Source organism: Diuraphis noxia, unplaced genomic scaffold (assembly GCF_037042655.1).
Source record: "Diuraphis noxia isolate RWA-SAM2 unplaced genomic scaffold, SU_Dnox_SAM2 contig0002, whole genome shotgun sequence".
NCBI classification, from domain to species: Eukaryota; Metazoa; Arthropoda; class Insecta; order Hemiptera; family Aphididae; genus Diuraphis; species Diuraphis noxia.
Window position 1 is genome coordinate 67,671,015 of NW_028301712.1, and position 17,622 is coordinate 67,688,636.

The 17,622-nt window shown below is 28.9% G+C and overlaps 1 protein-coding gene and 1 pseudogene across 2 annotated transcripts; one reads left to right on the forward strand and one right to left on the reverse strand.

Moving 5' to 3' along the window:
• Nucleotides 1–2,735: 2,735 nt before the first annotated feature.
• On the reverse strand, nucleotides 2,736–3,274 carry LOC149058833 (uncharacterized; annotated as a pseudogene).
• Nucleotides 3,275–3,870: 596 nt separating this feature from the next.
• LOC149058834 (ninjurin-1-like) lies at nucleotides 3,871–10,299 on the forward strand. 2 transcript variants are annotated; one of them, XM_089220871.1, is made up of 3 exons: nucleotides 3,871–4,598; nucleotides 6,559–6,735; nucleotides 8,987–10,122. In XM_089220871.1, exons 1-3 carry the CDS (start codon nucleotides 4,569–4,571, stop codon nucleotides 9,212–9,214), a joined length of 435 nt encoding a protein of 144 aa, XP_089076997.1. In that variant the 5' UTR covers nucleotides 3,871–4,568; the 3' UTR covers nucleotides 9,215–10,122. The 2 variants fall into 2 exon arrangements, with proteins under 2 accessions (XP_089076997.1, XP_089076999.1); XM_089220873.1 differs by having other exon boundaries at nucleotides 3,886–4,598; nucleotides 9,993–10,299.
• The last annotated feature ends 7,323 nt before the right edge of the window (nucleotides 10,300–17,622 follow it).

The window sequence follows — 17,622 nt, forward strand, 5'->3', positions numbered from 1 at the left end:
TTGTACAGGTGGGACTAGTCCTTAGAATTATCGTCAGTAACACGCAATAACATAATTATTAGACGATAACCACCACTGCAGTGTTACAATAAAAATTTATTTCATCACGATTGCCTATATTAACCTTCTTACAATGAAAATAATTACTTTTTAAAAACCAATACAAAGTTGGATTTGATAATTCAAAACTATAAATATAAACATAAATTAATTAGGTATAAAATATAAATAATACGCATGATATAATAATATAAATACTAACACTATATATATTTAAGAAAATATTAATAAAATTAAAACATTCATAAGTAAAAACTAAAAAAAAATAATAGATTATACTGATTATAGTATTAAACCTTTATTTCAAAAATATATTTTATACGTTGCTGGGTATATAATATTATAAATTATAATATATTATATTATACTGTTATAATATTAAACACGCCAGTGTGTATATAATATTACAACATTAATTATTAATATCCTTAAAATGGTTCTTATTAGAATAAAGCCAAAACAATAGCAACTCGAATTTTGGATTATATTTGGTTACAAAACGGTTACAAAATCGTCGGAAATTTCGAGCAAAAAAAATCATTATCAAAGGTATCGAGGTACTGGGGTGACGTCTCGCATGGAACCCGGTAGACTTGAATCGGTTTTTACGGGATTCGAATTAAGTCAGGGATCTCGAATTTTGGATTACATTTGGTTACAAAATGGTTACATAATCTCCTGAAAATTTCAAATCAATCGGACCATTTTGAAAGTCGGCGGGTGCTGGGGTGACGTCACCCCAGCACCCGGAATTTAAGTTCTAAATTCTGAACTTTCTTGTAAGTTACAAAAAAAGTTATCATGGTTACATTTCGTTACAAAATGATTACATAATTTTGTGAAATTTTGGTGTAAAAATTTTAAACTTGGGGTGCTGAAGTGACGGAGCTGTTTAAAATTCAATAAAACTGTTAGGTACCGCGGATAGTTTTGTAAGATTCAAAACGGACCTCCATAGAAATAAGTTGGTAACCTCTGTTTTATATGTTATCAGAACATTTACATATTATTGTGATATGTTGAAGATATCGATTAAACACCGAGTTCTAGTAAATGTGTATATAATTTATTGTTACTGTATATCACTATGACTATATAGGAATCGAATAGCTACAACTACAATGCTACATCGTACATATTATTCTTTAGGGTATATACTTGTGTGTGTGTGTGTGTGTGTAGGAAGGGGGTGCTAAAGCTTGTTGTGTATACTGTATAAAAAAGAATTAAGTCTCTACCCGCCAAAGCTTCATTAAAAATGTCAATATTCAATGCGTAAGCGATTCTACGAATGTATATGAGGCAATGTCTCTTTTTTGTTTTCGGCTTGTAGGCTGTAATAATGGGATAGCTGTGTTAATCAAAATTATAAATGCGAAGCGGGAAGTACTCGTATAAATGGTTTGTTTGACACCTATGAATATAAAAAAAATATTGATTTATTCTTCAAAATACATTTAAATACATAGGGATCGTAATTATTTGATTATTTAACTAAAGTTAATCTATGTTTTATTCGTCTCTAATAGAATTCGTTATATCTCTAACTTCATATAGTGTAATGATAAATTGTAACTACTTAAGTATAAATATGAATTCAAAAGTTAGAAATTTTTTTTCTGTTAATACCCCATCAGTTGGAAAAACGCGTCATTTGACGTAAATGTAGCAGCGCATGTTGAACTCATAAATCGTCAGTGGCTAACACACGTTTCTTCAACATCTGCACCACCATTGCAGCTTCAGATTTGTCTCTACCAAAAAATTTCCATGTACCTACGATTGTAATAATAATAAAAATATAATGTACTAATATTACTGTTTAAAAGAGCTGTAGGCAACTGTATTTATATACAAAATCTATAAAATATACCTATTAGGTAATCAACGTCACGGCCTGCGTACCGCTGTGTCCTCGGCGTACAAATAATTTCCGCTTTACACAACAACTATATATATGCTACATTATTATATAGTTATATTGTATCAAAATGTACAGGGTGCAGTCTTATGCTAATTTACGTTCTCTACTCCTCTAGCCCCCAACTAACACGCCATTTAAATCATTTATAATTAAATGATTGATGGAATTCAATGGTTCAAATTTTAAAACATTTAAATATTGATATATTACATATACCTATTATAGTTACCTTCATCGGCTATTTTCAGCACTTACCATACATATATTTACTATCTTTTTAGTTAGTATTAAGTCAACATTTTTTAGGTCGTGTCAGTTTACATTGTCAAAACAATCAGGGTTTGAAGCCGAATATTTTTTTTTTCATTTTTAATAACATCATTTAACCTTAACATTAACGGTAACCAAAACCCAAACCGAACCAGTTAAAATTAATATGATTTCAACTAGGAAGTTCCTTATTCTACCCGGTGGCCAGGTATGCTCTTCCCTTCCCCCTTCTACCAATTTGACTATTTTTGTTCCCGAGGGGGGGGGGGGGGGGGTTGGTGGCCTAGACGCAATCACCGAGAGGTCCAAGGAAACCATCACAATAATATACTTACCATGATTCATGGGCGCTGCGCGTTGCATAACAGTGTTATGCGCGAGCATAATATATAAACGTAAAATCGCTAACTTTAGAAAGATATGACCAGCAGTGCAAATAGGATAAATGTTTGGAGGGCTCAAGCGCCACATAATTATTTTTTTAAATAAAAATATTTAACATGTCTTCATTATAAGTAGGAATATCCCTTTCTTTATTCAAAGAATGCTGAAACTATCTTGATTCATATAAGTAGGCAACCAAGTTTTTATACGTGATATAATAGAAAATGATTTAACACAGGTCGCTATACTTATGGGAAAAGTTACAGTTATTTGAAACATCTTACAAACATTTGGAAATATTTTAACATCATATAATGTCAAATGCTGTTTTATTTTCTCTACACTAGAGTTTTCACTAAAAATGTTTTTTAAAACAGACATTTCACTTTTCAGACATCGTAGTGACTGATCACAAATTCTAAATAAATCATTATCAAATATTAAATATTAATTAAATGTTTGAAAATTAATAATGCATGTATTTTACAAGTACCTTGTAATTATTAATTAAAAATGAAGTGTCTTCAAAAATTCAATTATTACTATTATTTAACCATTTATTAAATTATCATCTGATAAAGCTAATACTTATTGAAGGCTTTCTTCCAAAAATCTTGTTTTTAGAATATTTATCATTGTATCTATAATATATATATATATATACAATAAAAAGCTTTCTTTTTCCAATACTATTAGTTTTTGAGGGGACTTTGAGCGATTTTTTTCTAGGGGGGCTAATCCCCCCCTCAAGCCTCTCAAGCTCCCCACCTATTTATGCCATTGGATATAATATCCAAAATAATGGTTTCTGCAAATTTATTTTTGGATCATCGTTCCTTACTTTTTGAAATATCAATGATTCAAAAAAAATGCTAGGTAGCTAAAGTGTGAATTTGTTCCAAAAATCAATAAAAATATGATAAACTTCGCTAGGTAACGAAAACAATATAATTTTAATCTGTTGGTAAAATTGAAAAGGTATTGAATGACGATACATCCTGTATATAGTGTATACAAAATATCATTGAATATTGATAATATTATGTACTCACAAAATAATACGCTAGGAGGGCGACGATTGGATACGCCTACCGTATAACGACGTCAAAGCGTAACTCTCGGGAAATCGCGTTTTTCACGTGTACCTACTTGTATAATACATTTAGCCACCTATAATATTGGTAGGTATAGCCGTTTATTAGGTAGGTATAAGCAACACAATCGATGAGCTGCAGTTTTTAAAATTCGGCGGAACGGATCACGTAATATATATAGGTACATATTTTAACAAACAATTATAATGTAGCTAGATACCAATGTGTAATATTATAAGTGTTTTCGCGAAATCTCCGGCAACATTGATGAATTTAGCCGCTGCTGTAGCAATGCTGCATTCATAAAAATATGTATTACAACAATATCAAACGCGTACAGAGATTCGTAAAATATTGATTAAAATATAATCCAAGTACGGCCCGCGGAAGATCGATTCATTGCGGACTGCGGTACGTTCGTGGTTCCTACCTTCTGTACCTGAAAAATACGGTATAGTCTATATAGATCAGTCCGTTGGTTCGGGTTCAGGACGCAACACGTAACAGTCTTCCGCCGAAAAGCGTGCACGCTCGTCGTTCCTCCGTGTACGATATTGCCACTGTTTATTGCTGCTGCAGTGCACACTGCACATATAACAATTTAATTATTATTTACTATCGTCTGCAGACATAACATATGATAAAGTATTTATACTATACTACATCGGTTGAGGCCTATCATATCCATTTAAGACTGCGCACATCATAATAATATTATTGAGATCGATCGTCATTATACCTACTTATTGAGTATAATATTATACCTACGCGGCGCGCAATACGCTCCATCATCGCGCTAGTTGTATATACCAACCTGGTTTAAATAGTAAAATAAAATGTCAGTCGGCGACTTGAACTTTACGACGGTAAGCATATCACATATTATAATTATTGATATTATTGTTGTACACTATCGATATTTTTGACTAATTTAATATACATATAAAGCACCTACATATTAATATCTACCGTCATGTCATATTGGAAACGTATAAATAGGTTAATTTTTTATTTGATAATATAATTGAGTAGGTGCTATGCAATATAATATATACAATATACGCATATATAGAAATAGAATGATGATACTTAAGCTGTTCGTAAATTTTGAATTAAAATTAATAGATATATTAGCCTATTCGACTCTCAGTATAATTTAATACTTATTACTATTATAGTTACCTACCAATAATCATTATCATAGTATTGTGAGTATGTAGCCGCTGCACTGTTGGATTCAGTCTGACAAATCACATATGCTAGGCCAAATAAATTTTATTTAGTCTAGTGAATTTATCAGTAGATAATTGATGATAGCAATGCTATATAATTAAATGATAATTAGTTATTAATATTTCCCCGTAGACAAATAAATAATAATGCATATGCCTTGGTAATAGCTAGGATAACTTTAAAAAAAAATATCATTTTTTTTAAACATAAATGACGGTAATTTAATTACCTGAGAATATCGTTTGATCATTACTCCACCTATGTTCTATTAGAATTATTATTATTTACCATGTATCGTGTTTGTGTAACTTCTTGCCGTTATAAGAACGAACTGTTTAAACGATACTACAGGTACCTTGTGTCAGTTAATTTATATACATAATATTTATTGTGATTTATGATTAATTAAATATATATTATATAGGATAAATTTAAAAAAATATATTGTCAAATATAAAGGTACCTTCACCATTGGCCACTGATCACCATAGTCATAGATAACAAACAAATTGACCAAAGAACTAGGGAAATTAGTTGTATAATAACATTGCTTTTATCGTATTTTAATTACGGCTTTGTTAAAGAATTTTGTCAAGCCACTTTCTGTTTACAAAATTTAAAAAAACGTAAAAATTAAACATACCTACAATATAGGTACATAATGTAGCTTTTCAAAATTAATAGGTATGCATTATATTAATGTTATATATTTATATATTTATATTCAATACCTAATTAATACAATTAAAACGGAAGTAAGATTATATTATAGGCAGTGTAGTGGTTATACACGATACCTATACCTATTATACTATAATACTATATTATTATAGTTACCTATTGAATGTAACCAAACTAATATTGATTTATTTTCTATTTATTTTAATCGAAAGATGTTTCAAATCGCCCATGACTTTAATCGAAAACACTGTGTAACAATTGAATCGAAGGGCAGTCAGATACAATATCACTATAGTCTCTGTGGAATATACACAGACAAGAGTGTAGAATAATAATTTACCCACTATATAAGTGTTTGTATAAATTGGTTTGGTTCCTATGCGACAGCCACCCCAGGCTTGTGTGACATTGACTGTATATGATGAATATGATAAAAAATAACCCATTATAATCGTAAATCAAGGAACATTTGTTTGTATGAGGATTGCGTACCCCTGTATGTATAATATAATATAGTTGATTTTTGTTAGTCAATCAAATAATAAGTAGGTAGGTGCACTCAAAATGAAAACGAATCTAGAACAAGAAAAAAATAAAAGATTTTTAATCATTGTTCGATGACCTTAGGAATATAATATGTTAGGTGTATAAAAAATGAAAACGATACAATTCATAATAATTGTTGGTATGTATTATGTAGTTTCAGAACTATTATGAAAGTTGAATTTATTAGGTACCTATTTATACTTTAGTAGCCAGTAGGTATTTAATATTAATTTATGCTTATATTTCTTATAGTTAATTTAAATTAGATTAATATTGATTTTTCAATTATAGAGAAAGAATGGTCAAATGTATTTATCACTAGGTACAAAAAAAGCTATACAACTTTATAAATTTCGTTTTTTTAAGGCCAAGCCGTTAGACGTCAACAGGTATGCGACCAAAAAGACCATTGCTCAGGGAATGTTGGACATCGCCTTATTGACGGCCAACGCAAACCAATTGAAATACATCCTACAAGTGGGTGAGAAACACGAGTTCTACAAGCCTTTGTTGGTACTGATAGCTACATCTATATTTTTACAAGTGAGTGGGCGAACCTAAATATATAATTTAGGTATACCTAATACCTATACGAAATATTATTATATACATTATACAGAATTATGGATGTTGATTATACTTGGCTGAACCTATCTATAATAGGTAAAAACATTCGAGATTTACCGTAAGGTTTGGAATTTTCTGACTAGCGAAAAATATTATCCATAATTTTTAATTAAAAATATCTTAAAATTGCCAATAAATCACAACAGTAGTAACACGTTTAGTGTATGTATTATGTTATAATTAGAGCCCGGAATTATATTCTTTTTCATATTTTTTTTTGAGTCTATGCAGTCAGACGGGGGTTTGAAATCTTTACGAATCATGAAACAGGTGTAATAATGGCAAAAGATTTTCTTGCATATTTGACAATATTTCAAGATAAAAGAATATTAGAGAATATATTGATTAATTTGTATAGATGCTTGATATTTTTGGTTGCAGTGACGTAAATAATATAAATTATATTATGTCCGATAATAGTGATAATGATATGAACAAAAACATAACAGTGAAAAAAGGCCACGTTCCAAACTCCCTCCCAAAAAAGTCGTCCTATCAAAGTAGTGAAATCTACATTGTGGCCAAGTCTGCTATTTTTTAATTCATAACCTCAATGCATTCTTACATTAAAGAGCAACACTTCTCTTTTATTTGTATTGTTTAACACTTGGTCAGTTTCTGAATGAGGAATAAACTAGACTTGGCCGCAATGTAGATACCACTACTTACTATGATTCGCTGTCTTTTTTGAGAAGAAATCTAAACCTTTTACTTTTTTCTGAATCTTCTTCTCCCCATCACCCTCGTAAGTCATAAGTGAGCACATTCGATAATTATGTTTTATTCCTCGTTCAGAAACTGACCAAGTGTTAAACAATACAAATAAAAGAGAAGTGTTGTTCTTTAATGTAGGAGTGCATTGAGGTTATGAATTAAAAAATAGCAGACTTGGCCACAATGTAGATTTCACTACTTTGATAGGCTGACTGGGAGGCAGTTTGGAACTTGGCCTTTTTTCACTGTTATATTTTTGTTGGAGATATCATTTATTTTTGCGGGCTTCAGCGTCGTAAGAGTATGCATTATGCAATTTGTCATCAATGTTTTTTGTGACGTTATCACGTAAAATTATCGTTCGCAAACCGACGAATATTATTAAAATATTCTGTATTTGTATGAGTATATTATATTTTTTATTTGAATAAAATGAATGTACTAAAACATGATTATGTTTTATAAATATATATATATATACAAACAGTCAACTACAAACAATTTCTTATTACCATATTGTAACGCTGTTTGAAAGTAAACGTTTATGCGTGCTAAGCGCGCCACTTCATACGTTTAGAAATACACTCTGGAGAGGCATTCATTTTGAAAAAAATTCAATTTTTAGATTTTCCCTTTGGTTACACTGTAAAATCTACATTTGTGCCAAATTTCACGTTTCTACCTATACGGGAAGTGTCTTATAATTTTGATGGTCAGTCAGTGAGTGAGTGAGTCAGTCAGTAACAATATTACAAATTTTGAAATCCTGCCATTTTGAAATGGCATAATATTAAGGGCTCATTTTCTTACAGCGTCCTAAGCTACTAGAGGTTAATCTGTGTTTTAAATTTCAAAAGTTTATCTTAAGAGGTAACAGAGATATATGGGTTAGAAAAAAAGGGCGAATTGGTTCGTGTAAAGATACACTGGCATTGCTGTAACTTGGCCTGGCGCACTGCCGTGTGCTCAGATAATGATATGATATTGAAAATATACTATATATTTATATACCATCGTCCATCGTATAAACGATTGTTATACTCTACGTATAGTAATGTGCTGCAATCCACTGTAGTATATAAGATATGTGACTTATTCTATAAGATAACAATGCCCGACAAAAAATGGAATTACTACACAAAAATAGCTAGCTCTAGGCTAGCTCCAATATTGTATCAGTTGTATCGTTGTATCTATTTATATCAGTTTTTTATTTGCTTAATTTTGTTGCATATTGAGAATATATTAATAAAAAAGCATATTTTATTATGATTTTTAAAGAATATTGGAAGAATATTTTCAACTTTTTAAGATAATATTAGAATCTTATTTTGGCTATTTTTAAAGAATATAATTCCGGGCTCTAGTTATAATATTAGTATATTATATTGTTTTGACCATCACTGACATAATTGCTGCTGAAAATCTGAAATACTACACATCCCACATTCAGGTGTTTATGGGAATGATATTTCTTTCACTAAATCTGCTTCGAGATTGTCGTTTCCATTTGATCGAGTACAAGACATCGTCGCTGTTCATCAACCAAGTGCCAGTCGTGTGCACGTTTATGGTGTTCACAATCAACATAATAATAGGAGCTTTCGATTCCGGACTAGCCAGCATAGTACCGACGTCAACGTTCAATGCACCGTCTGTCCCACCCATCGGTTCCAATTAATATATTATGTTTATAACGATTAAAAAAAGAAAATAGACGATCAATATAACATATGTATTATGTATCCATCTGATGATATAAATTTGATTTAATAAAATATGTATATAGGTATAAAATATTTTCAAGTTCATCACATTATTTCGATGTTTTATAGGTATAAAAATATGTAACAACTTAATATGTGAGAAAATTTTACCGTGGTAATAGAGTAATACACCATTTAATATGTACCTATAATATATAATTATGGCTGGGTCAATGGGTTAATGTGCCGACCATCGTCATGTAGTGTGTATAGATTCGTTTATATCAACAAATACTACACAATACAATACAAGTACTTATTATACTATTTTTTTTTTATATTATGGAAATCGAGAAATATTCAAACAGAAAGTATTTTTTCAGGAACATAATCGTTTAGGATAGAATTCTATTGAGGAATAGTATAGGTACTTAAGGAATAATATTTTTCGTAACAGTTTTAATTATCTCTTTTAAGGAAAGTCTAAAACATTAAGGTTTTTTATAATTAATATTATTTCATGAAAATAACAATTCTAGATTATTTTTTTGGTAAATATTTCTCAACTTAATATGTCTTAGGTTTTTACTAAGCCTTTTTTTATTTTTGGCGATACAAACTTTCAATTTAAAGATACACATACCCACCTAATACATCTAAATATATTGGTCAATAGTGATATTACTGCTGCCAATATAATAGATATAATTTATATAATTTACTCGTAAACTATGTTGTCTGTTCTATATATAGGTGCTCGTTGGTGGGATATTCTTGGTTGTTGGAGGGCTGGACATTAAGAAAGAAAAAGACCAACGAAAGTGTTTAATTTTAAACGATGTTTCTGTCATCATGGTTTTCTTGATAACTACGATAAATATAACCATATCAGGTTTTGGATTTGACGTAAGTTTGTCGCCGGACACAAATTTGAAAAAACAAACCTAAGTTAATTGTGTCTACTCCAAAAAAACGTTTTCAAGTAAAATACCTAATGATATTATATTACTTATATGATTGTAATATTTGAAAAATAAAGTTTATTTGAACGCAAATAAAATATTGGTTTTCTTTTGATCCTGCTTGATATATCTAACCATTTGGTTTATAAACATATAAGCGCATAAGCCATTGCCAATAAGTTAGATAAAAGTAAAAAATTCAAAATACTTTTTTAAATAATTGGGGAAAAAATATGAAAATGATAATTTATTGTACGCAAAATATACGTATAATACGCACACCATATATGTAAGTAAATTAAAATGTATTATTAGATATCCATATATACACGCACAAATTTTCAGAATATTAAGCATATATCTTATAAGTATTTAATAGTAGGTATTTTACTAAATTATAACTACATGCGTCGCTCTACAGCTGGTCTTATTGTTTTAAATGTTTCAATAACTTCATCAGGGTCAACATTGTATGCTAGGTAGTTCCTGTTCAATGAACATAGTCAAAAGGTTATCTAATTGTTCTTGGAACATGGCACTTCTAAGTTTGGTTTTGACTATTTTGAAAATGATCTTTCACATGAACAAGTCGTCACAGGAATGACCATGAATGATTTTAGAGATTTATATACATTACAAAATATAACTTCTTTGCTTGTTCCAGAGGTTAACATTGGTTAACTACCAATCCATCCACTTTTCATAGTTTGCTTTGTTACTTTCTGATAAGTCTGTTGATTGTTTAAGTAGACGAATTTCAGTTTCTAAGTTAGCAGCATCTAAATTGAATACAGATGAAAGAAGAAAAATATCATCACTATTGGTTTCTAATTTCAATAAACGACCCATACTTTCATCATCTTTAACGTTTCTTGGTTAAATCTTAAATTTAATCCAGTTATCAACTGATCTAATGTTTGATAATATACATAAGATTCTTATCTATCTCAGTGCCAGCATACAACAAACTTGTATACCTACTACTAAACTAGGTAATCAAGAAATGATAGCAGTCTTGTAGCATTAATAAAATACCTATTAAAATGTAATAATATATGAATGTTATTATTGTAAGCCCGAGGTATCTTATAGGTACGGCCCACAAGAGGGGCAGTTGCATACTCTGTCACTCCCGTAGTACCGCCTATGGTTATGGTTATTCACTTTCATATTTTCACCCACGACCCACGGCACCCACCTACCCCCGAACCTTAAAAAAAATCGAGAAGCAATTGCTTCTCAAAGACCACGGTCGTTTCGCCACTGCACATACCTATAGGTAATTAATACATTCACGAGTCCTATAGAACATTTTTAAAATATTAAGCTCTAAACCACGGCTATTGGCTCGCCTTAATAAGAAATTAATATAAATTTTGTAACAATATACTGTCTTCTAAAGAATTAATCTTAAGAAATAACTTTAGATGATCTGCAAAGAGGAGGAAACGACAATTAACATTAGAACTCTTTATATCATTAGTATTAGACGTACATTTCACCAGCCCCTCCAAGTTTGAAAACCTTTGTTTATTATTCACCAATAATTAGTGTGTAATTTGTGTAAATTTGTGCGAACATTTTCAAAATTTGTGCGATAAAGGATTTTGGACAAATCCAAAAAATCTTTGGGGGGGCTGAAGAAATGTTCTCCGGCCCCCCCTAAGTGTAAAAAACCTACTTTTCGGGAATTTTTTTTTACCAAAAATTAGTGCGCGATTAGAGTGAATTTGTGTGACCGAAATGAAAATTTGTGCGCCCCTCCTTGGCCCCCGAAATCGCGTTCAACCGTTTCAAAGCAACCTATAATGCTAAGAAAACCTATCGATACTAATTTTTATACCTTTAGTGTACTTGCCATTTGAAAACATTTATTTGTGGTGGACTTGGGCTAAAAACCTAACAGCCGTGAATAGCAGCTCTAATTGAGGTAAGTTCTTCATTTTGAATATTTTTAATTCTAAGAAAAAGGATACGAGTAAGTATGCGCAAACAGATTATAATATTATGTTAAATATCCAAGATTATATTTAATATTATAGTAATAGTGTGTGTAATAATAATAATTAGTAATTTATTGATAACACATTTTTAAGTTTTAAAAATAATAATTAACCATGATCAATAAAACATCATTGAATTAATTAAATTAGAAAAATCATAAAAATATTACATTCTTACGGTAAAGATAATAGTTTTTGTTCATGAATACAACATAGATCGCTAAACGTAAAAGACAGAATAATGCATAGTATAAGCAGGTTATTAACATTTTTGTGACCTGATCGTAATTTTATTGGTAAGAATAGGTAAGGTAATGGTCACGAGTTTTAGTATATTAACCGGCCATAATAAAGTTAAACATCCCATTTTTCATTAAAGTATTATACGCATTTACTGTTTTATATTATTCATATATATAATTTTATGTATTGAAATATGTCGGATGTATTTTAGTAGATTTTTACTAAGCTGGTCCAAATTTTACGCGGCCCACCGAGTTTATCGCGGTTACTCGTTTCGCCCATCTGTGCGTGCTTAATAATATGTAAGAATAATATACAATTTTTTTTAAGTATGTAATCAGTTTTATTAATTTGATATTAATGATAACATTTATCGCACTTCTAAAAATACGTTTTGGCAAACTAATTTACGAGTACCTACAACACGGACCACTGTGCGCGGCCGTGCATAACAGCACTTTTTGGGCAAGTTCTTTATTTTGTATTTCTTTAAATATTTTCTACTTTAGGAAAAAAGGAAAAATGATATGATAGTTGATGGAAATATTTGGAATGGTTATATTATAATATATTCTGATTTTTCCGATGATCTGAAGAACAAGTTTTATATTGGCTTGGGTAAATACATGTTGTATTGGCTGAAATTTAATAAAATTAATATAACTATCAAGCGATATTTATAATTATAAGTTGTATAACAGAAAAAGAATAGCTCTCTTCAATTGTAACAATCACGAATAGTTATAATTTATAAATAACACCACATGGTCACCCGTTTATTTATCAGTAACATGAAATAATAATAGCATTGTCCCACAAACGCGTGTGTTTATGTACATCATTTCTTTTTCTTTATCTCTAATAATAAAATGACATATCTATTTTACTAGTTATGTTAATAATTGTGGATATTATCAAATCGTTTTATCAATGTTTTCTTATTTCTACTAGTATTTTTATAATAACTAAGTAGGTATATTAGTGAAAATTGTAGGTGTTTATATATTGATATAATACCTACAAGTTTTGAGTACTGTTTAGCTATTATTACTTATTGATTTTTATAAAATGGCTGGAAGAAAGCCTGCTGTTCCACCAAGTCAGATTATAGATGCCGTGTTGATTTTCAAAGATGATGTGATAAATCGTGAAAATGGAAGTATGTTTAACAATATAATTATTATTTATACTACATTTCCTGTATACTAATGTAAAGCTAGAAAATATAATATACTTGTATATTATGTTTAGTACTTATAATTTATACTATAATATTATATTTAAGCTATAATGCCGGACATGGTTATAATTGAGTTACGGTAGACGGTACAGCGAAAACACACGCGGACAAATGATGCGTGGATATGACGACGTCCGTTTTATAGTATCGCTCTCGTCCCTCGATTATATTGTTCCCTGAACCCAGCTCCAGTGTTCGGAACGTTCACTAAAAAAATTAATTTATTCAAGGAACCTTTTCACGTTCACGTGCGTAGTTTTTTTCAAACAAACACGTTCATGTTCATGTTCTTTGAAAAAATGAAAGCGTTCATCAGGTCATTCATTTATTTATTTTTTTTGTGAATCGTTCAATAAATTTATCAGTTAATATAAAAATCCGAAAACATATTTACATATACGAGTATACAACTCAGAAATTTACATTTTTTTAAGTATAAGCTGCTACAGTCCATATGGCATATGACATACATGCTATACCACTATATACGTTTAAACTTACCTATATTCATTTTTATTATTATTAGCCGATTAGTTAGGTTAGTTATACCATAACATTAAATCTACGAGTAGGATCGACATTTTATATTTTATAATATAAAATATTTTTAAATTAGTTACTAGTCTAATAATTACTAGATATTTATTACGTGTACATATTATACAAATGGTACCTAGATGCCTTTGTTTATTAATTTAAATTGTCGTAACTTAAATGTAGCTGAGCATTTTAACAGGTTTATATATCATTTAGTCATAACTCATAAGAGTTTTTACTTGTCAGACGTCAGCTGATTTTTGATTTTTGTTTTAATATGACTCTTATTTTTATTAACTTATTAATACATAATGGATATCTTCATATTTTGTATAACAATATGGTATAAAAACAAATATATTTGGCGCTGTACTGAGTACAATACGTTAAATATAAATGAAGTTCATGTTTCTAAGTACCAAATATTTAACATGTAATTATTGTATTATAAAAATATCATTATTTACCAAGTACCTATATTTATTATTATTTATTATACATAATATATTGTAGACACAATATTAAATGATTTAACTTGCAATATTCTAACACTGTCTAATAGCGCCCAGAAAATTTTTTAAACATTGTGTAAGTAGGTACACTGTAACTAGTTATCATATTTTAACGAATTTTATGTTAACATATCATATAAACATATTATAAATATGTAATTTAATAATATATTAATATGTATTAATATAAAACATGTTTTTATATCATTGACAAAATATTTGTATGACGTTATATTTTTAACAATACTTTTTTTAACAATTTATTAAAAAGACTAAATAAGATTATCTATAAAATATATAATTTTATTTAATGTATTTAACTACCTATACATTTATATATTTTTTTAATTTTTTGTATAAATTGTTTTTTTATGGTCTTAATAATACTTTATTATGTTTAATCTTAAAAAATATTAGTAAGTTATAAAATTTTTCTATAACAAATTAATTAAAACAATGTACCTATATTATACAATTAATAAAAATAAGTTATAATAATGATTAACACATACACAATTAATTAAAAAATAATTTTAAAAAAATGATTAATATGTAATTACTAATTACTAATTAAGATTAATCATTCTAAATCAAATTAGTTAGCATATTTTTTATATATTGTTAGTCATTGTAATGTATAATGTTTATTCGTGATAAGGTTATCAACATTAAGTATTATAATAAGTAATAGGTTGTAAAGCATAGTTTTTACGTCCCCAAATTGCTAGATAGCTTTGTACACCGATGATCGTGGTTTCGATTAATTTTTTTTTATTATTTTATAATAATTATGGTTTCGACATTTTATTTTCGAAATTTGTCACACCATAATAATATTATGAACAATACATTTTTCACTTCGTTCAAAATTTAAAATGGTGTTGAAGAAATGTATGTTTACTGCACACTGTACAGTTAACAATAATACATTTATAAATTAATTTTATCAATAGAACTTGCTGTGGCCACAAATAATATTTGGAGTAAAATAAGTGAACATTTAAATTATAAATTATCTGCTAATGCAATCCATACATTTGTACAACTAAAAAGGCACGGAATTTGGGAAAAACTAGGTTTTTCCACGAAAAAAACCTTACCAATATCCCCTGAAACAATAATAGGAGTTCAAAATGATCTTGAAAGTGGTATGTTATTCAAAGTGACAAGTATTATACATTTATTCGATCGAATAAACTAAATTAATTGATTTATATTTTACTTAGATGAATTTACAGAGTCGAGTAATGATGACGATTGTATCCCGCAAAAAAAATTTGTTTTTACTTTATCAGCTGATGAGTGGCAACAAATTCAACCTCGAGAAATTAGTTATAAATTGTCTGATAAAAATAACCCTATTCGGACTTCACGTTCATATGTAGTTTTACCAAAAGGTACTTGGACTCCAGTTCTTGCAGAACATTTTTGGATACACACCGAATTACCTTGTTGTTTATCCTTCAAAAGAGCAAAAGTTTTTCCTAATGGACAAGTATATGTTAAAGTTGTAGGACGTTGCTCAGTTTGTGAATCATACTTTGAAGGTGTTGTATCTCAAAGACCAGCAGAAAATGCCAAGTAATACATTTATTGTTTATTATTATACCTAATTTCAGAAATTTCAAATATTTTATATAAAAAAAAATATTAGGGTTCTTATGCATTGTACATATAAAGGACATTTTCATGAGAAACACATGGCAAAAAAAAGACGAATAATAGGGCCAGCAAAAGATAAAGCAGTTTCGTCTCTTTCTGTAAACGGAATGTCAAGTGAAACATATAGGGAATTAGAGGCTAATCGTATTATGAAAATAGGTAGGTACCTATTACAAAATTGTTTAAATTATTTAATTAAGTTAAATTCAATCTCTATAGAAACTTTATGATTTTAACGTATAATTTAAACGTTATACAATTTTTGCATTCATCCATATTTAGAATTAAAACGTTATACCTACAACTATTGAAATTCGAGTTTCGAGACTCGACTGTATAATAATAATTTAACCAGTACTTTTTATAAGATTACAATCCTTAGGGTGATTATTTTATCATAAAATACTCATATTTCAAAAAGTATTCATGTTTTTTAAAACATTTTTTACACAGTTTCAAGTTGTTAAAAAAACAACGTTTTTATTAAAAAATTATATTTTTAATTATTTTTTTTTAAGTTTTTTACTTTTTTGAATGACAACATAGAGTTTTAATTTCATATTCCAAAACAGAATAATTTTATGATTATTTTGATACATAGACAAGCGGATTAGTGTACAAACATTTTGTGGGGTAACCCCGTATTATAACTCATAAACTACTCGCCCTAAATTCGATTTTTATAATATCAAAATACTCAGAAAATTAATTTGCTCTAGAATATGAAATTAAAACTATGTGTTCATTCAAAAATGTATTAAACTTAAAAAAATAAAAGGATAAAAAATATTTAAAAATATAATTTTTTTAATAAAAACGTTGTTTTTTAACAACTTGAAACTATGTAAAAAAATGTTTTCAGAAACATGAATATTTTTCGAAATAACGAGTGTTTTATGATAAAATAATCGCTGTATATATAGGGATATATCCTTTTACATACAGTAATTATTATACACAATATATATTTAGGTGCTCAAGAACCTGCAATTTTACCATCAGGTAATGCTTTGAGAATCCTCAAATATCGTAACCTTGAAGCAAGGAAAAGGCACAAGGATACGTTAACAGCCTTATCAGTTATGAGAGATGAGGATGACTTTAAGAATATTATTCGTAATATTAGCGTGTATCCATTTTTTTTAAATTATCATTGTAGTGAGCAAATACATATCTACCGAAGTTATTGTCGTAATATCACTCACCCACGACTGATAATGGATG

Coding starts and splice junctions, on each gene's coding strand:
- LOC149058834 (XM_089220871.1), top strand. CDS start 4,569: ATGTCAGTCGGCGACTTGAACTTTACGACG. Junction 4,599..6,558: donor GCGACTTGAACTTTACGACG/GTAAGCATATCA, acceptor CGTTTTTTTAAG/GCCAAGCCGTTAGACGTCAA. Junction 6,736..8,986: donor CTACATCTATATTTTTACAA/GTGAGTGGGCGA, acceptor TCCCACATTCAG/GTGTTTATGGGAATGATATT.